At 36.0% G+C, this 16,055-nt stretch overlaps 1 protein-coding gene across 9 annotated transcripts in view; it reads right to left on the bottom strand.

The window, feature by feature from the left end:
- Window positions 1-16,055, bottom strand: part of LOC107217903 (endothelial zinc finger protein induced by tumor necrosis factor alpha) — a 31,868-nt gene that overhangs the window by 3,114 nt on the left and 12,699 nt on the right. For 2 of the 9 annotated variants that reach the window (XR_006904651.1, XR_006904650.1), the window contains 2 exons: window positions 7,595-8,888; window positions 7,058-7,195 (listed from right to left, as the gene is read on the bottom strand). The exons of 3 other annotated variants lie outside the window; for them this stretch is intronic. Coding sequence is in view for 4 of the 6 variants with exons in the window: in XM_046741398.1 (XP_046597354.1) it covers window positions 1,825-3,088; window positions 4,795-5,082 (1,552 nt within the window). In the remaining 2 variants the exon portion in view is untranslated. Of the gene's footprint in view, window position 1; window positions 3,089-4,794; window positions 5,083-5,267; window positions 7,196-7,594; window positions 8,889-9,044; window positions 10,794-16,055 lie in introns of those variants that run through there. 4 more of the 9 variants (XM_046741398.1, XM_046741399.1, XM_046741401.1 and 1 more) reach the window with 4 other exon arrangements.

Below are 16,055 nucleotides of genomic sequence, written 5' to 3' on the forward strand. Positions count from 1 at the left end.
GTGATGTAGTACGATTTTATTAAGCATATATACACTTGACATAACTTAATGCCATTCATAAATTTATAGTGTAAACCGAACTATTTTCTATTTCAACTTCAGCTACTGAATATCAGAACGCTGACACGCCACACATAGTAAAAGCAATCGAACCTTTCTGGAAAAAATTATTCAATACATTTGATTTATCCTTTTGTACATCTGCCTCGATAATATATCAGAGATATTGGGTCATAGTAAAGGAATCAATAAAAACTGCCAGATGCATCTGTAAGTCTTATATCATACTAAATTTTCGACTGAAGACATTTTCAGACAATATTCATACCTGTGGGGCTATTCTAAATTGTATCTTAGTGTTTTGAAAATATTTACATCACTTTAATATTTTGCTGTCGCACCATATGAATTCACAAAAATGTTGGCCTTGGGAATATCTTGCCACATTATAAACACCCAGTCACTCAAATTCACGTAATGCTCGCAGGTTCGATGATATTATACGATCAGTAAAATCTTGAACTGCAGTTTGGAGCACCTGTAATTTACGTGAAAATCATCTGTGTCTAGCCCTGTTGAAATGGAAAGACATTTGAGTTCAACATTTTCGTCTAAATTTGTCTGATGCGGGTGTTTGAATCTGCAGAAGCCGCCTTGAAAAACTTTATTTTGTCTGTAATCTCCAGACAATATGTGTGGGCATTCTATTTTGTTAAAAATCTTTTAATATTACGTGATAGCAGAGATTTTATCTTCTCGATTTTCAGCAATCAGAGTTGTTCAGTGCCCAAGTTGTCTGGAACATTTGCAAATTTAGAACACATTTATTTAATTCTATTTTAACATCAATGTTAATATAAAATTTAGTACGGATTCTCAAGTGCAATTAAAAATCAGCAACATGATGTTTGCGATTTCAGCATGACAAATCTCCTAGCAGCAACGGTTCAAAATTTAGGTACAAGCAATGTGTTAATTCATTGTGTTCGATGAAACTTTCCATCATTTTTATAACTATGGCAAGATCAGGGAACATTGTTTAGATTCTCTTGAAAGTATACGCTTTCAAAGTAACTCATGCTTATATTATTTTGGCATCAACCTAGATAACACAAGAATTAAATTCATTCAGCATTGAGTTCAAACATTATTCAATATTATCGCACCTTGCATGTTTGAATTTACCCTGATACACAACATATAATGCAATATTGGAAACATAGTTAGTTTTGTATATTGCAATGTCTCATGGCAGGTACTTATTATTATTATTTTTTCAAGTCTTTCCATGCGAGATTACTATTCAAATTTCTAACACGGACTTTTGTGACATGGTTTGCCAACGGGACCGTTATTGAAATCCAATTTTTTCTAATCAACAACTGAATTCAATATTGAAATTCTTAGTTGTGCATTAACACGCCAATTATGAAAGACATAATTATACATCTTTTTAGTCAATCAAATATTGAATGTATCTTAAAATCTACAAGCTACTCTAATGTAAATAGTACAAAGAGCTATGGAATCCCTTGTCGTACTTCTTTCAAGTTGACGTCATTAAAATCGTGAGATATACAAAATCTATTTATTATTAAAACTTCTGCTTATACATAATGCGTTTAATAGCAATGCACAAATATCAATAACCAAGAATGATCAATTATAGGTATTTAGTAGAATGGAAATAACTGATAGCTATGTGTATAAATCAATACTGTATGTTAATCAATATTTGAAATCAAGATTAACGAGTAAGTATACCTATAATATTATATGATTTAATTTCATAAGATTGTGATGTATATTATATTATCATGTAACTCAAACGCAGGTAGATTTTTGATGGGCTGTGAGATTGCCCTGGCACGAAAAACCACGATGACATATTTGACATACATAGGGTCGTTCACCGGTGTGACCACGACGGTGGATAGTAAGGGTTGATCTCTGGGAGAAGGCTTTGGGACATTGATCGCACTTGTACGGCTTTTCCCCAGTGTGAATGCGTCGATGCATGCGCAAATTTTCCGAGTCTGTGAATCCTTTGCCACAAATATCGCATACATAAGGTTTCTCTCCTGTATGTATACGCCGATGCTTTTTCAAATGTTCCGCACTGCTAAGACTTTTGCCACAATAATCGCATAGATACAACTTGGTAGGATTGTGACTCTCCTTGTGCCGAAAGAGCGATCGTTTTGTCGCCAATACACGCCCACAAATGTCACACGCAGTGCTGGTTACCTTGTTGGCCTTCATCTCAGGATGCATTCGTCTGCAATGGGCGGAAAGTTGTCTCCTGAGGTAAAACGCACTACCACAGGTGGCACAGGTAAACGGCTTGTCCCCGGAATGAATGTTATAATGTTCCTGAAGTTCGATTGCCTTTCGAAACCTTTTGTCACATTCATTACATTTGAATGGAAGGTCCGCCTTATCGGTATGCCTGAGCATGTGAATGCTCAAAGCAGCTAGAACAGTTGTTTCGTAGTCACACTCTTTGCACATATAACTTGGGTAAAAGTGGGTTTTTTCGTGTCTCGTCAAGTCTCGAAATAATCGAAACTTTTTCGGGCAGTGGTTACAAGTGAGATCGCCAACAGTGTGCCGCAGTAAGTGTTTCTGATAGTTACTCTTATGACCGAATACCTTGTTGCAAGTTTTACACAAAAATTCCACGTTATTCTTTTCCTTTTTCACCTTCATTGGTCGACCGACATTGTTACGCTTACTGCCAGCATGTTTTTTCATGTGCTTACGTAGATTCACGTAAGTTCGAAACACTCTTCCACATTGGTTGCACGTGTTCTTTCTTTTACCCTTGTGTTCAATTTCGTGATTATTAAGTAGAGTTTTAGTTTTGAAAAATACATCACAAGTTTTGCAGTGATACGCCAATGGCATGTCATCCTCGTCATCGTTGGCATCTCGAATTTCTTCCTTGATCGGGCCATTTAATTTTTCCGTAGTCTCATCCAAGTTTTCACCTTTCTGGGCACCTTTTTCCGGTTCACTCTTGACGAGATCAAGCTTTGATAGCATTAGCATTCGATAATAGTCCTCGGACAATGGAAGAGACGTAAATCTGAAATTAGAATTTAATATCGTCAGTAAGAATGAACACATGACATTTTTCACACTCGTTCATAGTCCAGTAAATCAGACATATGTACGTACATACGTAGATTATATCAGACAGTGACATATATACATGTGTACTTAAACTTATAACAGCTATGATAATAAATATACAGCCAGTTGATAATTTTCTAAACATATAAATGAAACAATTCTACCAATTCTTCAATATTTTTTTTCTACAAATTCCCTCGTTACTGCATGAGTATAATGATAGTCACACACATAAGTTTTACAAGCTTTCCAACTAATTTAATGTTAATTATTACCTAATTTTCTTATATTTCAGATTTGTTCAAGCTGTAACTGTCACATGCTAGTCGCGAGGGAACTGATTTCACTAAAAATACCTAAAATTACTTTGTAGAGTTAGCTTTCTGCATCCACGATATGTAGAACGCAGCATTTTAATTTTAATAATACATTTTACATTTTCACAGTACTTTATTCATCATACAGAATCAGAACAACGAGAATTTCAGTACTCCTCATCGCCTATTTACACACTACAACAAATGCTTTTTTCATTACAATATTAAAGGTGTATCTATACAAAACGTGGCAAGTTCATTGCTTGTTTGGATTGATACTCTGTAGAGAAATCAATAAGATATGCAATATCGCATAAAATCAAACATTTGCAATAAGTGATGTTTTGCACTCAAATGTTTATTCTCTCATCAAGCTGCCAAACAATATTTAAATAATTATTGACATCGTACGAATATTTATTGCTAAGTGGGTCGCACTATCGTTATGCTTACAAGATGAACTTTATTATGGGCATTCAATAGAGCCCTCGACACAAATGACCTTGTGCAAAAATTACACTGATAAGGTCTTTGTCCAGTGTGGTATCGTTTGTGAATAACAAGGGTGGAATGCTGCGTGAAAGATTTTCCACAGGTATCGCAGCTGTAAGGTTTTTCTCCAGTGTGCGTTCTCTTATGAACAACCAGGGTTGTTCGTTTGTGAAAAGCTTTGCCGCATACATCGCATATCAGCGACTTCTCTCCTCCATGAAGACGCAAATGATCTTGAAGCGAACCTTTAGAAGAAACTGATTTACCGCACAAGTGGCAGTCAAATTTATTATCACCAGTATGGGATTTCACGTGAAGCACAAGGGAATTCTTGTAGGCGAATGTTTTGCCACAAAATTCACACTGGTGTTTTATAGGCTTAAAATTTGGCTCGTGGATCTTGGTGTGACGTGCTAGAGTATGATTGTTAGGAAAGGCCTTTCCACAACTCTGACACACATGTTCATTAGCTTCATGTTTAACATTCATGTGCCCGTGAAGTTCAGCGTTAGTAAAAAAGCCTTTGTTGCATATTTTACAGAACTTTGTGTATTTTTCAAAGTGCCTCCTATGATGCGTTGCCAGCTGAGATGCTTGAACGAAAGATCGACCACATACATCGCATACGAAATTACGTTCATGAGTGTGAATCCTCCTATGAACTGCAAGGGTGTTCGTTCTCTTGAAGGATTTGCAGCATATGTCACATTTGTATGGTCTGGCATCACTGTGAGCCACTAAATGTCCCTCAAATAAATTCTTGGACCTAAAAGTTTTCTTACAAATCTCGCACTGGTAAGATTTCGTCAAATGGCAAATATCGTTTGAACATTCAGTTGATAATTCGTACTTGCGGTTCATTTCTATAGTTTCTAATGTTGCACCTGTGCCATGTCGGGAGGCCTGCATGGAATTTGGAAATTCTTCGTAGGTCAAGGCCAGATCATCAGTGATATACGTTTCATCACTTGCACTTTGGTAATTATTGTTACCCTGCAGTACGTCAGTTCGTACGAAAATTTTTCCCTCAGATTTCACATCGATAACGGCATCGCTGGACTCTGTGATCTTGGTGTACTGATTTTCCAACGTCTCTGTAGTATCTGCGGTCTCAAACTTGGCTATTTTCAGGGTTAATCTGGAAATAAATGTAAGATAAAGTCAGACATCGCATTTACTCGTGTAAAAATTATAGTACCCATGTGGAGTCAAAAGTTCATGAAAATTCATTCAATTGTTATTGATACTTTTGTTCTGTGGAATTAAAATATATTTCAAGTAAAGAAAAAAATTGGAAAAAAAAAAACTGAATAATATGTAATGAGGTTTACAGCCATGGAATATAGAACTAGTGTATGAGCAGGCTGCATTGCAAGCGATAAGTACGTATTAATATGCTTTCAAGCATAATAATCGTGTATATCGAGAGTTGTCGCAGCAAATTTAAATCATCACGATTTGCCTCGAAAACTATTTATTATTATTTATTCCTAAGGTATCACAATAAGACAACTATCATTAAAGGGGATGGGTGTTATATAAAAGTATAAAAATATTTCAACTACATCGTACCACAACATTTGTTTTATATATATATATATTATATGTAATATATGTATATAGTTTATAATATATATATAATTTATATAAATGCTGTGATCAAACGAGCCAATGAGGCATTCCATGCTCAAGTATCACTTTAGACCCAGATATAAATAACACAAATCACTCTGTTTCCACAACCTAATCAAAGTTTTCTGTACCAGAAAAACTATCCAAGTTTACACGCTGGTATTATTAATGCTATTTTGCAAGGCTTGAAAAACACTAAATAATTTTTGATTTGAAAACTAATAAGTATTTAGTACGTGACATGTTGACAAATACCGATGACACTTCAAGCATGTCCCATATATTTGTTTATTCTATTTTGCTAGGATCACCCTTGTTCTCGGAATCTGACTTGACCTGCAGGTGACACACACCCTCAAATATGTCAGGTACAAGGTCAACCAACTGTGCATGATTAACACAAGGTTATTGCTAAGATTGATGTTCAACAACAAGAATTTTGATGTAGTTTTAGTTGTGCCCCTGAAACGAATCCTTTCGAACAGGTTGCACATTGGTAGGGTCGTGCCCCAGAGTGGTATCGTTGGTGAATGACTAAACTTGTCCTTTGTGTGAATGTCTTTTGGCATATGTCACATTTATACGGTCGTTCCCCGGTGTGGGTTCTCATGTGAACAGTCATTGTTGACCTCTTCGTGAACCCTTTATTGCAGTAGCAGCAAATTACTGGCTTTTGACCTGTGTGTAATCGCAAATGATCCCGAAGTGAGGCCCGACTACGAACCTTCTTACCGCACGTATCACACGAGTAACTTTTCTCTCCAGTGTGCTTGCCCACATGAATTTTAAGGGATTTTTGTGTTGCATACATCTTGCCACATATTTCACACTGGTTGGGTTTTTCGGGAATATAATCCGGCTCGTGCACCTTTAAGTGTTTTTTCAGGGCACTTTTAGAACGAAAAGGTTTATTACATGTTGAGCAAACGTGTGTACTTTCACCATGCTTAGCAAACTTGTGATACTTATAATCACCCTTCGTATAGAAACCCTTGAGACAATGTTCACAAGTAAATTCGTACTCTGCAGTATGACGTTTTTTATGGATTGTCAACTGAGCTTTCATTTTAAACGCGGTTTGGCAAATGTTACAAGTAAAGTGTTTCTCATTGGAATGAGTGTTACGGTGAACTTTTAATTCATTTGATCTTTTAAATTTTTTGTCACATAAATCGCAGCTATATTTATATTCCTCACTATGGACAACTCGATGTTTCCGTAACAATTCTTTGGTAGTGCATATTCTGTCGCACTTGTTACATTTCCACTCGCGAACTGGTGCAGTTCTTTTACGAGGACGTTTTTTGGCCTTCAGTGGATCGACATCATGAATTTTGATCACCGGCTCAGGACCATCATATTCATCCGGAATTGAATCCACGAATACCAAAAATCTTCCACTATTTCTCACATCAAACTCGGGACATGAAACATTTTCAGGTACATGTTTTTCAGAACTAAAATTATCACTTTCATTGTCTATGGTTTTATCCAAGCTGCAGGATTCTTTCTTAAGTATTGAAGGATCAGTAGGAGCCTTTGATCCATCAATTATTTCACACTGCACTAGTTGTGTAGCTGCATACTCCTTGGGGCTATTCTCTTTGTATTTTCTTGACCTGAAAATGAACGTACAATGAATTAATCAACTAACCAAGTTAAATAATCAACAGCACGCATACATACATTATGTACATGCGTACAAAAACAGAAATAATAACAATGCAGTAATATCAATAACAATGTAGCTCAATGGAATGATTTGAGAAAAAGTGATATAAATTCAAGTGACCATATTTCTTGTAAATGGGAACAAAAAATAAAAAAAAAAAAAAAAAACTGCAAAGGGGTACAATCACCAATACCAGACTACAACAGTGATCGTTGTCTGCCCGGATTTCATCTGATTGAAAAATGATATTTCACAAACAACAGGGTCACCGATGTCCTTGCTGATGTTGTTGGGGTGAACAATTGTAAAACAATCATTAATTACGAACAGAACGGATGGGGCTTACGTGTTGGCATTAGTGAATCTCGTGAATCACGTAAGAACTACGGTACAAGATCGCAGCTTTGAAGAATTAAGTAGAAACGTGTTGGGACTTCATGTGTAACTTCATGGAGCCCTTCTGAGTAAAACGTTTTGGGCATTTTTCACATGCGTAAGGTTTCTCTCCAGTGTGGGTGCGATTGTGTATGTGTAAATACTTCCTCGCACTGAATGCTTTTCCACAAACTTCACAAACGTGTGGTTTTTCCCCCGTGTGAATTCTCATGTGAGTTTCAAAGGAGGCTTTGGTTGAGAGACACTTTCCGCACACCTCACATGTCATCAGGTTCTCACCGGAATGAATTTTCGTATGCGTTCTCAAAGACTTTTTCCATGTACTTTCAAAGTTGCACAACGAGCATTTATATTTCACAGGTTGTTCGTGCGACTTTTTATGTAATCTCAGATAAGTCCGACTTAAGAATGTCTCTCCACAAATGTGACACTTGAATGGTTTGTCTCCATCATGTTCCTGCCTCATGTGGTTATTCAATGCCTGTATTGCATAAAACCCCTTGTTACAAGTCATGCAAAACATGTTGTACTCCTTGTCGTGCCTACTGAGATGTTGTTTCAGAGAAAGTTTAGATTCCTCCACACAACCGCATATATAGCAAACTACTCTTTGGCCATGTATCTTGGTGTGTTTGTGCAATATCGATTTGGTCTTGTAAGATTTTTCACAAATCAAGCAGGAGAATGGACGGTCTTTAAGGTGCATCGCTTTAACATGGAGATCCAGCTTGTCTCTATACCGGAACCATTTGTGACAAACTTGACATGCCATACGAACTCGGTTGACATGTAATCTTCTGTGCCGTGAGAAGTGTCCTTTTTTTTCAAGTTTCAGCCCACAAAAATCACATTCATACATTGGAGGTTCAGATGAATCTTGAGAAAAGTATGTTGGTTTGTGTGCGTTTCTGTGATTGAGTAAATTTTTGGTGTTTGAAAAAGACTGATCGCACAATCCACATGGTTTCTTGTTTTTACCACTAGGAATATAGTTAGCATGAAGGCGCATATGATTGCGCAGGTTTCCTCTCCAGTCCGTCTCAAAGGTACAATGATGGCATTTAAATTTCTGTGGTAAGGCAGCACCATGCACCTTGGACACGTGTTGCTTCAACGACGGACCTGATTTAAATCCACAGTTGCAGATCGCACATCTAAAAGGTCCCGAAGATCGTACTCGCCTTGCAGCTCGAAGGAATGAATCGCCATTTCCATTTCTTCCAAATCCCGCGAAAAAATGAAACCTGGAATTTTAAAAGTATAATCAAAAACATACGAACAAGCTAGATTTTTGAAAAACTTGACCGAATAAAACTATACAATATTTTCGGTTTTCTACTATTTAATTTTTTTAAAAAACACACCAACATTTTATAGATAACAATTGGAAGTTTTCATATAAATTGTACATTTATTTGTTTATTTATTATATCCACAGTATCCCATCGATTGCTTGTTCGAATTGGGCAGTAGATATACATACACTCATATTCAATCCTTGAATCACCTTTGTCTAATTAAGTATTATTATGTTTGTTGAGAAGATACAAGGTAAGCGATTCATCACTTTAAATATACAAAATAAAACGGGGTTTCAGGAAATTTATCCTCAGAGACGGTGAAGTTGATTCCAAGTACTCAAATACGTTGGAGAAAAGTTTACCCAGACCACTTTCCGTAAAAAAAAAGGGAAGAGTTTAATGCTTTATGTTGTTCGTGGGCAGAAAATTTTAGATACCCTGCACATAAAAATCCATTACTGTAATTTTGCTAACCACAAATTCCTAACTACTCTGAAGACAAATTTGTAAGAGCATGAATTTCACGAGTTATACAAGATGACGATGATTTCTTGACACATAAAGGTATCCCACAATATGCTCAGTAAAAATGACGATTATTTGTTTCCCTCGATGTGTGACTTGAAGTGAGAATTCATTGATCCTTGTTGCGTGAATCTCTTCTGGCAAATTTTGCATTCATAGGGTCGTTCGCCAGTGTGGGTTCGCAGATGAACGATGAGATACTTTCTTACGCTGAATGCCTTACCACAAACTTCGCAAATATGAGGTTTTTCCCCCGAGTGTATCCGCATGTGAACTTGTAGATAAGTTTTACTTGATACAGACTTTCCGCAAATCTTACACGTTATTTGATTTTCACCTGTGTGTATTTTAGAGTGAACCTTAAGAGCAGCCTTCCAAAAGCTCTCAAAGTTACATACTGTGCATTTGTGCTTCTCCCGCTTTCCATGCGACTTCATGTGCATATTTAAATAGGCTGCGCTTGCATATGGAGTGTTACATATTTTGCATGCAAACGGTTTCTCCCCCGTATGCGTGAGCAAATGTCGCTCCAATGTCTGATTTGTATAAAACCCTTTCTTACATATTTCGCAAAACGTGACATACTCTTGATTGTGTTTTTTTTTATGAAGGCGCAAATCATATCCAGATACTTTTGATATCCCGCATATATCGCAATTGAATCTTTTATTATGCTGTTTCAGATGCGTCTTCAAAAATTCTTCAGTTTTGAAAGCTTTTCCACACAATACACATGGAAATGGTCGATCCTCTTGGTGAACTTTCACCTTGTGCTTTTCCAATTTTTCATCATCGGAAAAACCCTTATCACACTCTTCGCAACGGTTCTCCAATGATTCCCGATCATGATTCTGTCTGTGTTTTGTGAATAGAACACTGTTGCGAATTTTTTTGCCACATAGATCGCACTCGCAGAAGGATTGTTGTGCAGGTAAAGAAGTTGATCGGCGCTGTGAGTATTTTAACCTTCGCTTGCGACCAGTATTTATCCTTTCAGTTTCAGTTTCTGACTTGACCTCATTTTCTTTTAAAATAGTAAACCCATTCTCTAGCTCTGATTCCAGTCTTAGTTCCAAATTTGTATCTACATCTGAACCTAGATCTGAATCTAGATCTAATTCTGGTTCCGGTTGTAGTTCTGGTTGTGGTTCCGTTTGTATTTTGGTAACTGTGTCTATAATTTGATGAGTAGTTAACTCGCAATATCTGTCAACGGCGCATGCTTGTGTAGTGAATTCTATAAACTCATCCTGGACCAACAGCTCTTCAGATTCTTCTTTCGTAAGAACAGCGGTAACATCGTTGGCATCATTAAATTCAGACCTGTAAATAATAACGTTTGTCAATTTTTGTGTCCCCAAACGTGAGGAAATATTAAAACAACAAAAGAATTTCTAAAAAAATACTCGATTGAATCGGTATCAAAGCTTAGAAAATTTCATTAAAATATTATTCTGTTCATCTCACCACATAACTTTCGGTAATTAGGCTATTATATCATCAACCATGCACCTATTAAAAAACCAAAGATGATGATGATGATGATGATGATGATAGTTATGACTTATTTACTAATTGTTTTAAAGATAAAAATCGATGGGGCCAACAACTTGTAAAGTATCTCATGTGTGATTACAAGATTGCATTTAAAATGATGGAATGAAAAGATATAAAGTACCACACGTTAATAAATCGTAAATTTCGGACCTATTAACAAATTTCTTTAATCAGTAGTGTTATACCTCTGCTCTATACCTGTGTTTGAAACTTTCGATACTTTTTTCCATATGATTTGGATTGTCAAATGACGCATTTATGAAGTGAGATGTGTTTATTTTTATATACCTGAGTAAACAAGTACACATTTTCAACAGAATGTTGAGAAAATGTCGCACCATAGGATCATATAAAAGGACTTAAATATAAGTAAGTAATTACTTATAAGTATAATAGTCATATACTGGACGGAAATATTTCACAAGTTATTTGTACGAATATCAGTCAGGTCCCTTCACTGGACTTGCAAAGTACAACTTTGTACGTGTAAATAAACTATAAAAATAAATATCGTGTAATGCAATAATGTAATACCCAATATTGTTGCAAGGAATAAGTAAAAAGGTAATAATAAAATTGAAAAACCAATAAATATAACATAAATGCATCGCATCAGCTTAGCTCACTCGTTTAGTATTCAAATAAATTCTAAGGAATGATTGATAATTTATACAATAAATAAAACTTAACACGATGTAATGAATTTGGAATGAGTTATTGATATTTGTGTTTACTCTTTTTTCGTTGGATATTTCTATATTTTTGTTGAGTATAAAAAAAACACAATGGCCACCTACCAAGAGACTTTTTGACTCGAACAACTCTTAAGATAATCATAGGATTCTGTCTTTCAGTTTCAATTTTATATTAACTACCTAGGAAATTTAATGTACGTAGATGTACGTGAATGTGTAAGCGGACGGGTTAAATGACGTATTCGAATAAGGCAGAAGTTAGTAACGATGACGTAACGAAACATCAGGGAAAAAATCATTATTGCACAATTTTAGAATGACTTTCAAGAAGTTGATTTTGCAAAATATGAATATATTTTATTTACCATAGTTTACCAAACTTTACACATTCCTGAAGATGCGAAGTAACGATTTTTCCTAAACACGTATCGTTACAGTAACGTTACTAAATGCATTCTTACATATTCCATGCATATCATGATTATTTCCCAGCCTTGTGCACGAGTTTGAGATGAGTTGAAAGCTTTCGTCCCAGATTAAAGTTCTTGTTGCAATCTGCACACTCGAATCGTCCGTAAGTGTGAGTTTTTTGGTGCTGCACCAAATATGGTCGAGAGCGGAAAGCTTTGCTGCAATATTTGCAGACTTCTGGTTTTTCGTTAGTGTGTATACGTATGTGAATTTTCATATAATGTTCACGGATAAGCTTCCCACACACCTTGCACTGTATATGAGCCGCTCCAGTGTGAGATGACAAGTGTTGTTTATAACTGTGTTTGTAAAATGTTTGAAAATTGCAAATTTCGGAGGTGAACTTCCGCCTCCTTTCTGACGAATGTTGTGTCCTTATGTGACTATTGAGGTATAATTGATTGTGAAATGATTTGTTACAAACTTTGCAAACACAAGACCTTCTGTCCGCATGAGTAGTCATGTAGAGCCTAAGTGGCGACTTACCATAAAATCCCTTGTTATATATTTTACAGATCTCCGTGAACTCCTTATTATGTCTTCTGAGATGCACTTTTAAATAGTACAGTGACTTTGACTTATGCCCACACATGTGACAAATGTGTATTGCACTATGCAACTTCACATGCAACTTCAAGTGCTTAGACTTCTTAAATGTTTTGCAACACATGGGGCAGCTTAGACAATAAGAGACATTCGAATCAGTCTTTGATCGATTTTCAGCCTGACTTTTTGGCAATATACTGATCACATAGTTGTTCTTATCCAAGCTTGATAGTTTATCTAAATCAAGACTACGTGAAGAAGGTTGCGGTTTGTCTGCACAAGCAGTGAGTTTGTTGCTTGATATAGTTTCCTCTATTGCTGTAACTTCAACTTTCGCATTGTTTACCTTCTGCGGAATACATAAGGATTTTGGACCACATGCAAGATTGTTCTTGTTACATGAAGGTGGCATTTCTGTCAAGCTTGTTGTATCTTCACTCGTTGAATGATTCTTTTGTCGTGAAACGCACTTGATATCCTGAGCACAGGTAATAACATTACTTAACAAAGTGTCATTTTCTGCCAATTTTGCGTTTGCAACTTTCCGACGATCTTTTTTCTCATGGATTTTCAATAGATGTGCCCTCAAATAACTTTTCTTTTTAAATATTTTCTCACACTTGTCACATTTGACAAGTTCTGAGATATCACCATACAAAGGAATTTCGTATTCCCGAGAATAATCAGGAGCATGAGTGCTGGACGAAGTTTCGTTCTCATCCAATCTCATATCTTCAATTTCCGGATTGTCTCTCCTTTCATGTAGCGTGTCTGCTTTCAACGGTATTCTTGGAGATGCCTGGTAGTTTAACGGCTCTGATAAAATCGGGTCAGACTTCTGTTTATATTCAACATACTTTTTCTTTCGTGTACTCCTACATGAGCCCTGTGCGAAATGTCACTTAAGATCATCACCATGCGAGATTAGTGTGACTTCTGGGGTACAAGCAGTAGTGCCGTAGATAGATGAAATTTTACCTGCCCCCAATTCAATTTCTTTTATTTTCAAATGTGGCTCATGCAGCAGCATATGTTTCTTCAAGTATTGTTTCCTCTTAAAAACTTTGTGACATATTTGGCAAATTACACGCTCTGAGATGGTCAGATTAGTCTTAGATATATTATGAGCCTGTCTTTTCGTAAGAATAGTTTCCTTCAACCTTTTCAAACAAGAGCGTGTTGGCATTTTTACCGCATGACTGGTAAAATGCAAAATACGCCTACTTTCTTTGGCTGGAGTAATTGCATCCTTACTAAATGTTTCTGTTTTAACCAATGTTACATCTTCAATCCCTGCAGGGTTTACTGCCTGAGAAACCGATCCACTTTTTTGCGCAATAGTAACCTCATTGCTGATTGAAGTTTACCTTTTTTTAAATCTTATATTCGAATGATCTACTTTCAGTGGAATAAGATCTATTTCCTGTGTACAGGTTGTAATGTTGCTGGACCGAGGTTTTGTATTTATCAATCTTGTATCTTCAATTTCCAAACAGTTTATTGTTGGCCAATCAGGTTCGGTTTTGATGGCATTAACAACGATGTTGCTGCAGGATGAGAATTTCGTGATTGAAAATCTCGTACTTTTAATCGTCGGAACATTTATCTTCTGCGATATATATTTTGGTTCTCAAACTGAAGATGCGTTTTTATCAGATAAAATTGTCTTTCTTGTCGATGTCGTATCTTTGATTTTCAGGAGGTTTTTCGCCTTAATCCTCTGTGAAATACGTTTGGTATTCTTGACAGATGCTGTAACATTGCTGAATAGAGTTTTTCGTTTTGTCAATTTTATATCTTCAATCGCCAGGGGATCTTTAACCTTCACCTTTGTTTTCTGGGAATTAGATGTGATTTCCTGGTCAATGTCAACTAACTTGTAACTAGATGTATTTCTCTTCGCCAATTTTGTACACATAAGTGAAAAAGGATTTTTGACCTTCAACCTTTATGAGATAGATCCGCTTCCCTGTATACTAGTAATAACAGAGTTGTTAGATAAAGTTTTCATTTTTGCCGACCTTTCATCGACAGAGGACCTTCCGTTCTCATTCTTTGAGAAAAATATTTGCCGGCCTGGGTATAGTCTGTCAAGTGGTAGCTGGACAAAGTTTTCGTTTTTGATAATCTAGTAATTTCAAGTGAGAAAGCGTCTCTTAACTTTGGGATCTGGGAGACACTTTTGATGATTGAAGTACAAGAAGTAGTACAGTTGTAGTTAGATAAAGCTCTTTTTTACTAATCTCATACTTCTGACTACTGGAAAGTCTGTTAGCTTGGTTATCTGCAGATCCATTGTTCTGTAAGAAAAAAAAAAAAAATATTCAGATGGATGCATGTTGACGACAGTATTAGAATCGCATTACTGTTTGCACAGAATAAATGTCCTTTCTATTATAATTTATGTACATATACCATAACATTTCCTTTACCATGACAGAAGTTGATTCATAAAATGATGGTAATTTATAGTTGGATAAGGCAAGTCGTGAGAATCAAATCTGTGTGATGTTTGGTTTTTGTAAATCAAGTGTCCTTATTGAATTACTCACGAGCAAACTAATACCAAGTTAATGAGAATCTCTCAGTTTTTTCTCCTAATTTGCTTGTGATAATTCGGTGTCTGTGGTAAAGTTGGATCATATGGTTTGAACATGTATTAGCACTTTGGGTGTGCAATTGAACTCCATCTTTTACAAATCGTTTTTCAGAGGGAGGCCTCGCTCAACATCGACTATTTAACAAGGTAGTAGCTGTCATTATGACTGAAATGTATCTAGATATGCACTTCAAGTATATGAATCTCATAGATGTGTTTCTTCTCTCGATAGTTATGCATAGAAGTAGTATGCACTATCAGCTTCTCCGAAATTGCACAATTGCTTCAGACATGCCACCTAAATTGCATATGCAAAATATGTAATTATTTTCATGTCAACATTTCATAAATGTTTAAACATAAATGCCTGTGCACGCTTTGCAGCTGGACGAACTATTAGTTTTATAATTCCGAAAATTGTGATATTATGGTCTTTGGTGGATGACACATAATTAGATGCGTGTATTGCATCGATATAATTATTGGCAGGTGGGATTGTTTTCTGCTGCGCATCATAAATCAATTCGAAATAGCCTCGTTACTGGCAAGTAATTCGTATGCTTTGGGATTGAACACATCGAAGAAAAACTACAGAAAAGTGCACAACTGTCAATCATTATTATTGCTGCAAGAGCATAACACAGTTCTACAACAATTTCAAAGTTTTCTCGATTTGTCCTCTTTTTTTTTTTTATTTTCATCTTTTAGTAAAAAAGT

This window comes from Neodiprion lecontei, chromosome 5 (genome assembly GCF_021901455.1).
Source record: "Neodiprion lecontei isolate iyNeoLeco1 chromosome 5, iyNeoLeco1.1, whole genome shotgun sequence".
NCBI lineage: Eukaryota > Metazoa > Arthropoda > Insecta > Hymenoptera > Diprionidae > Neodiprion > Neodiprion lecontei.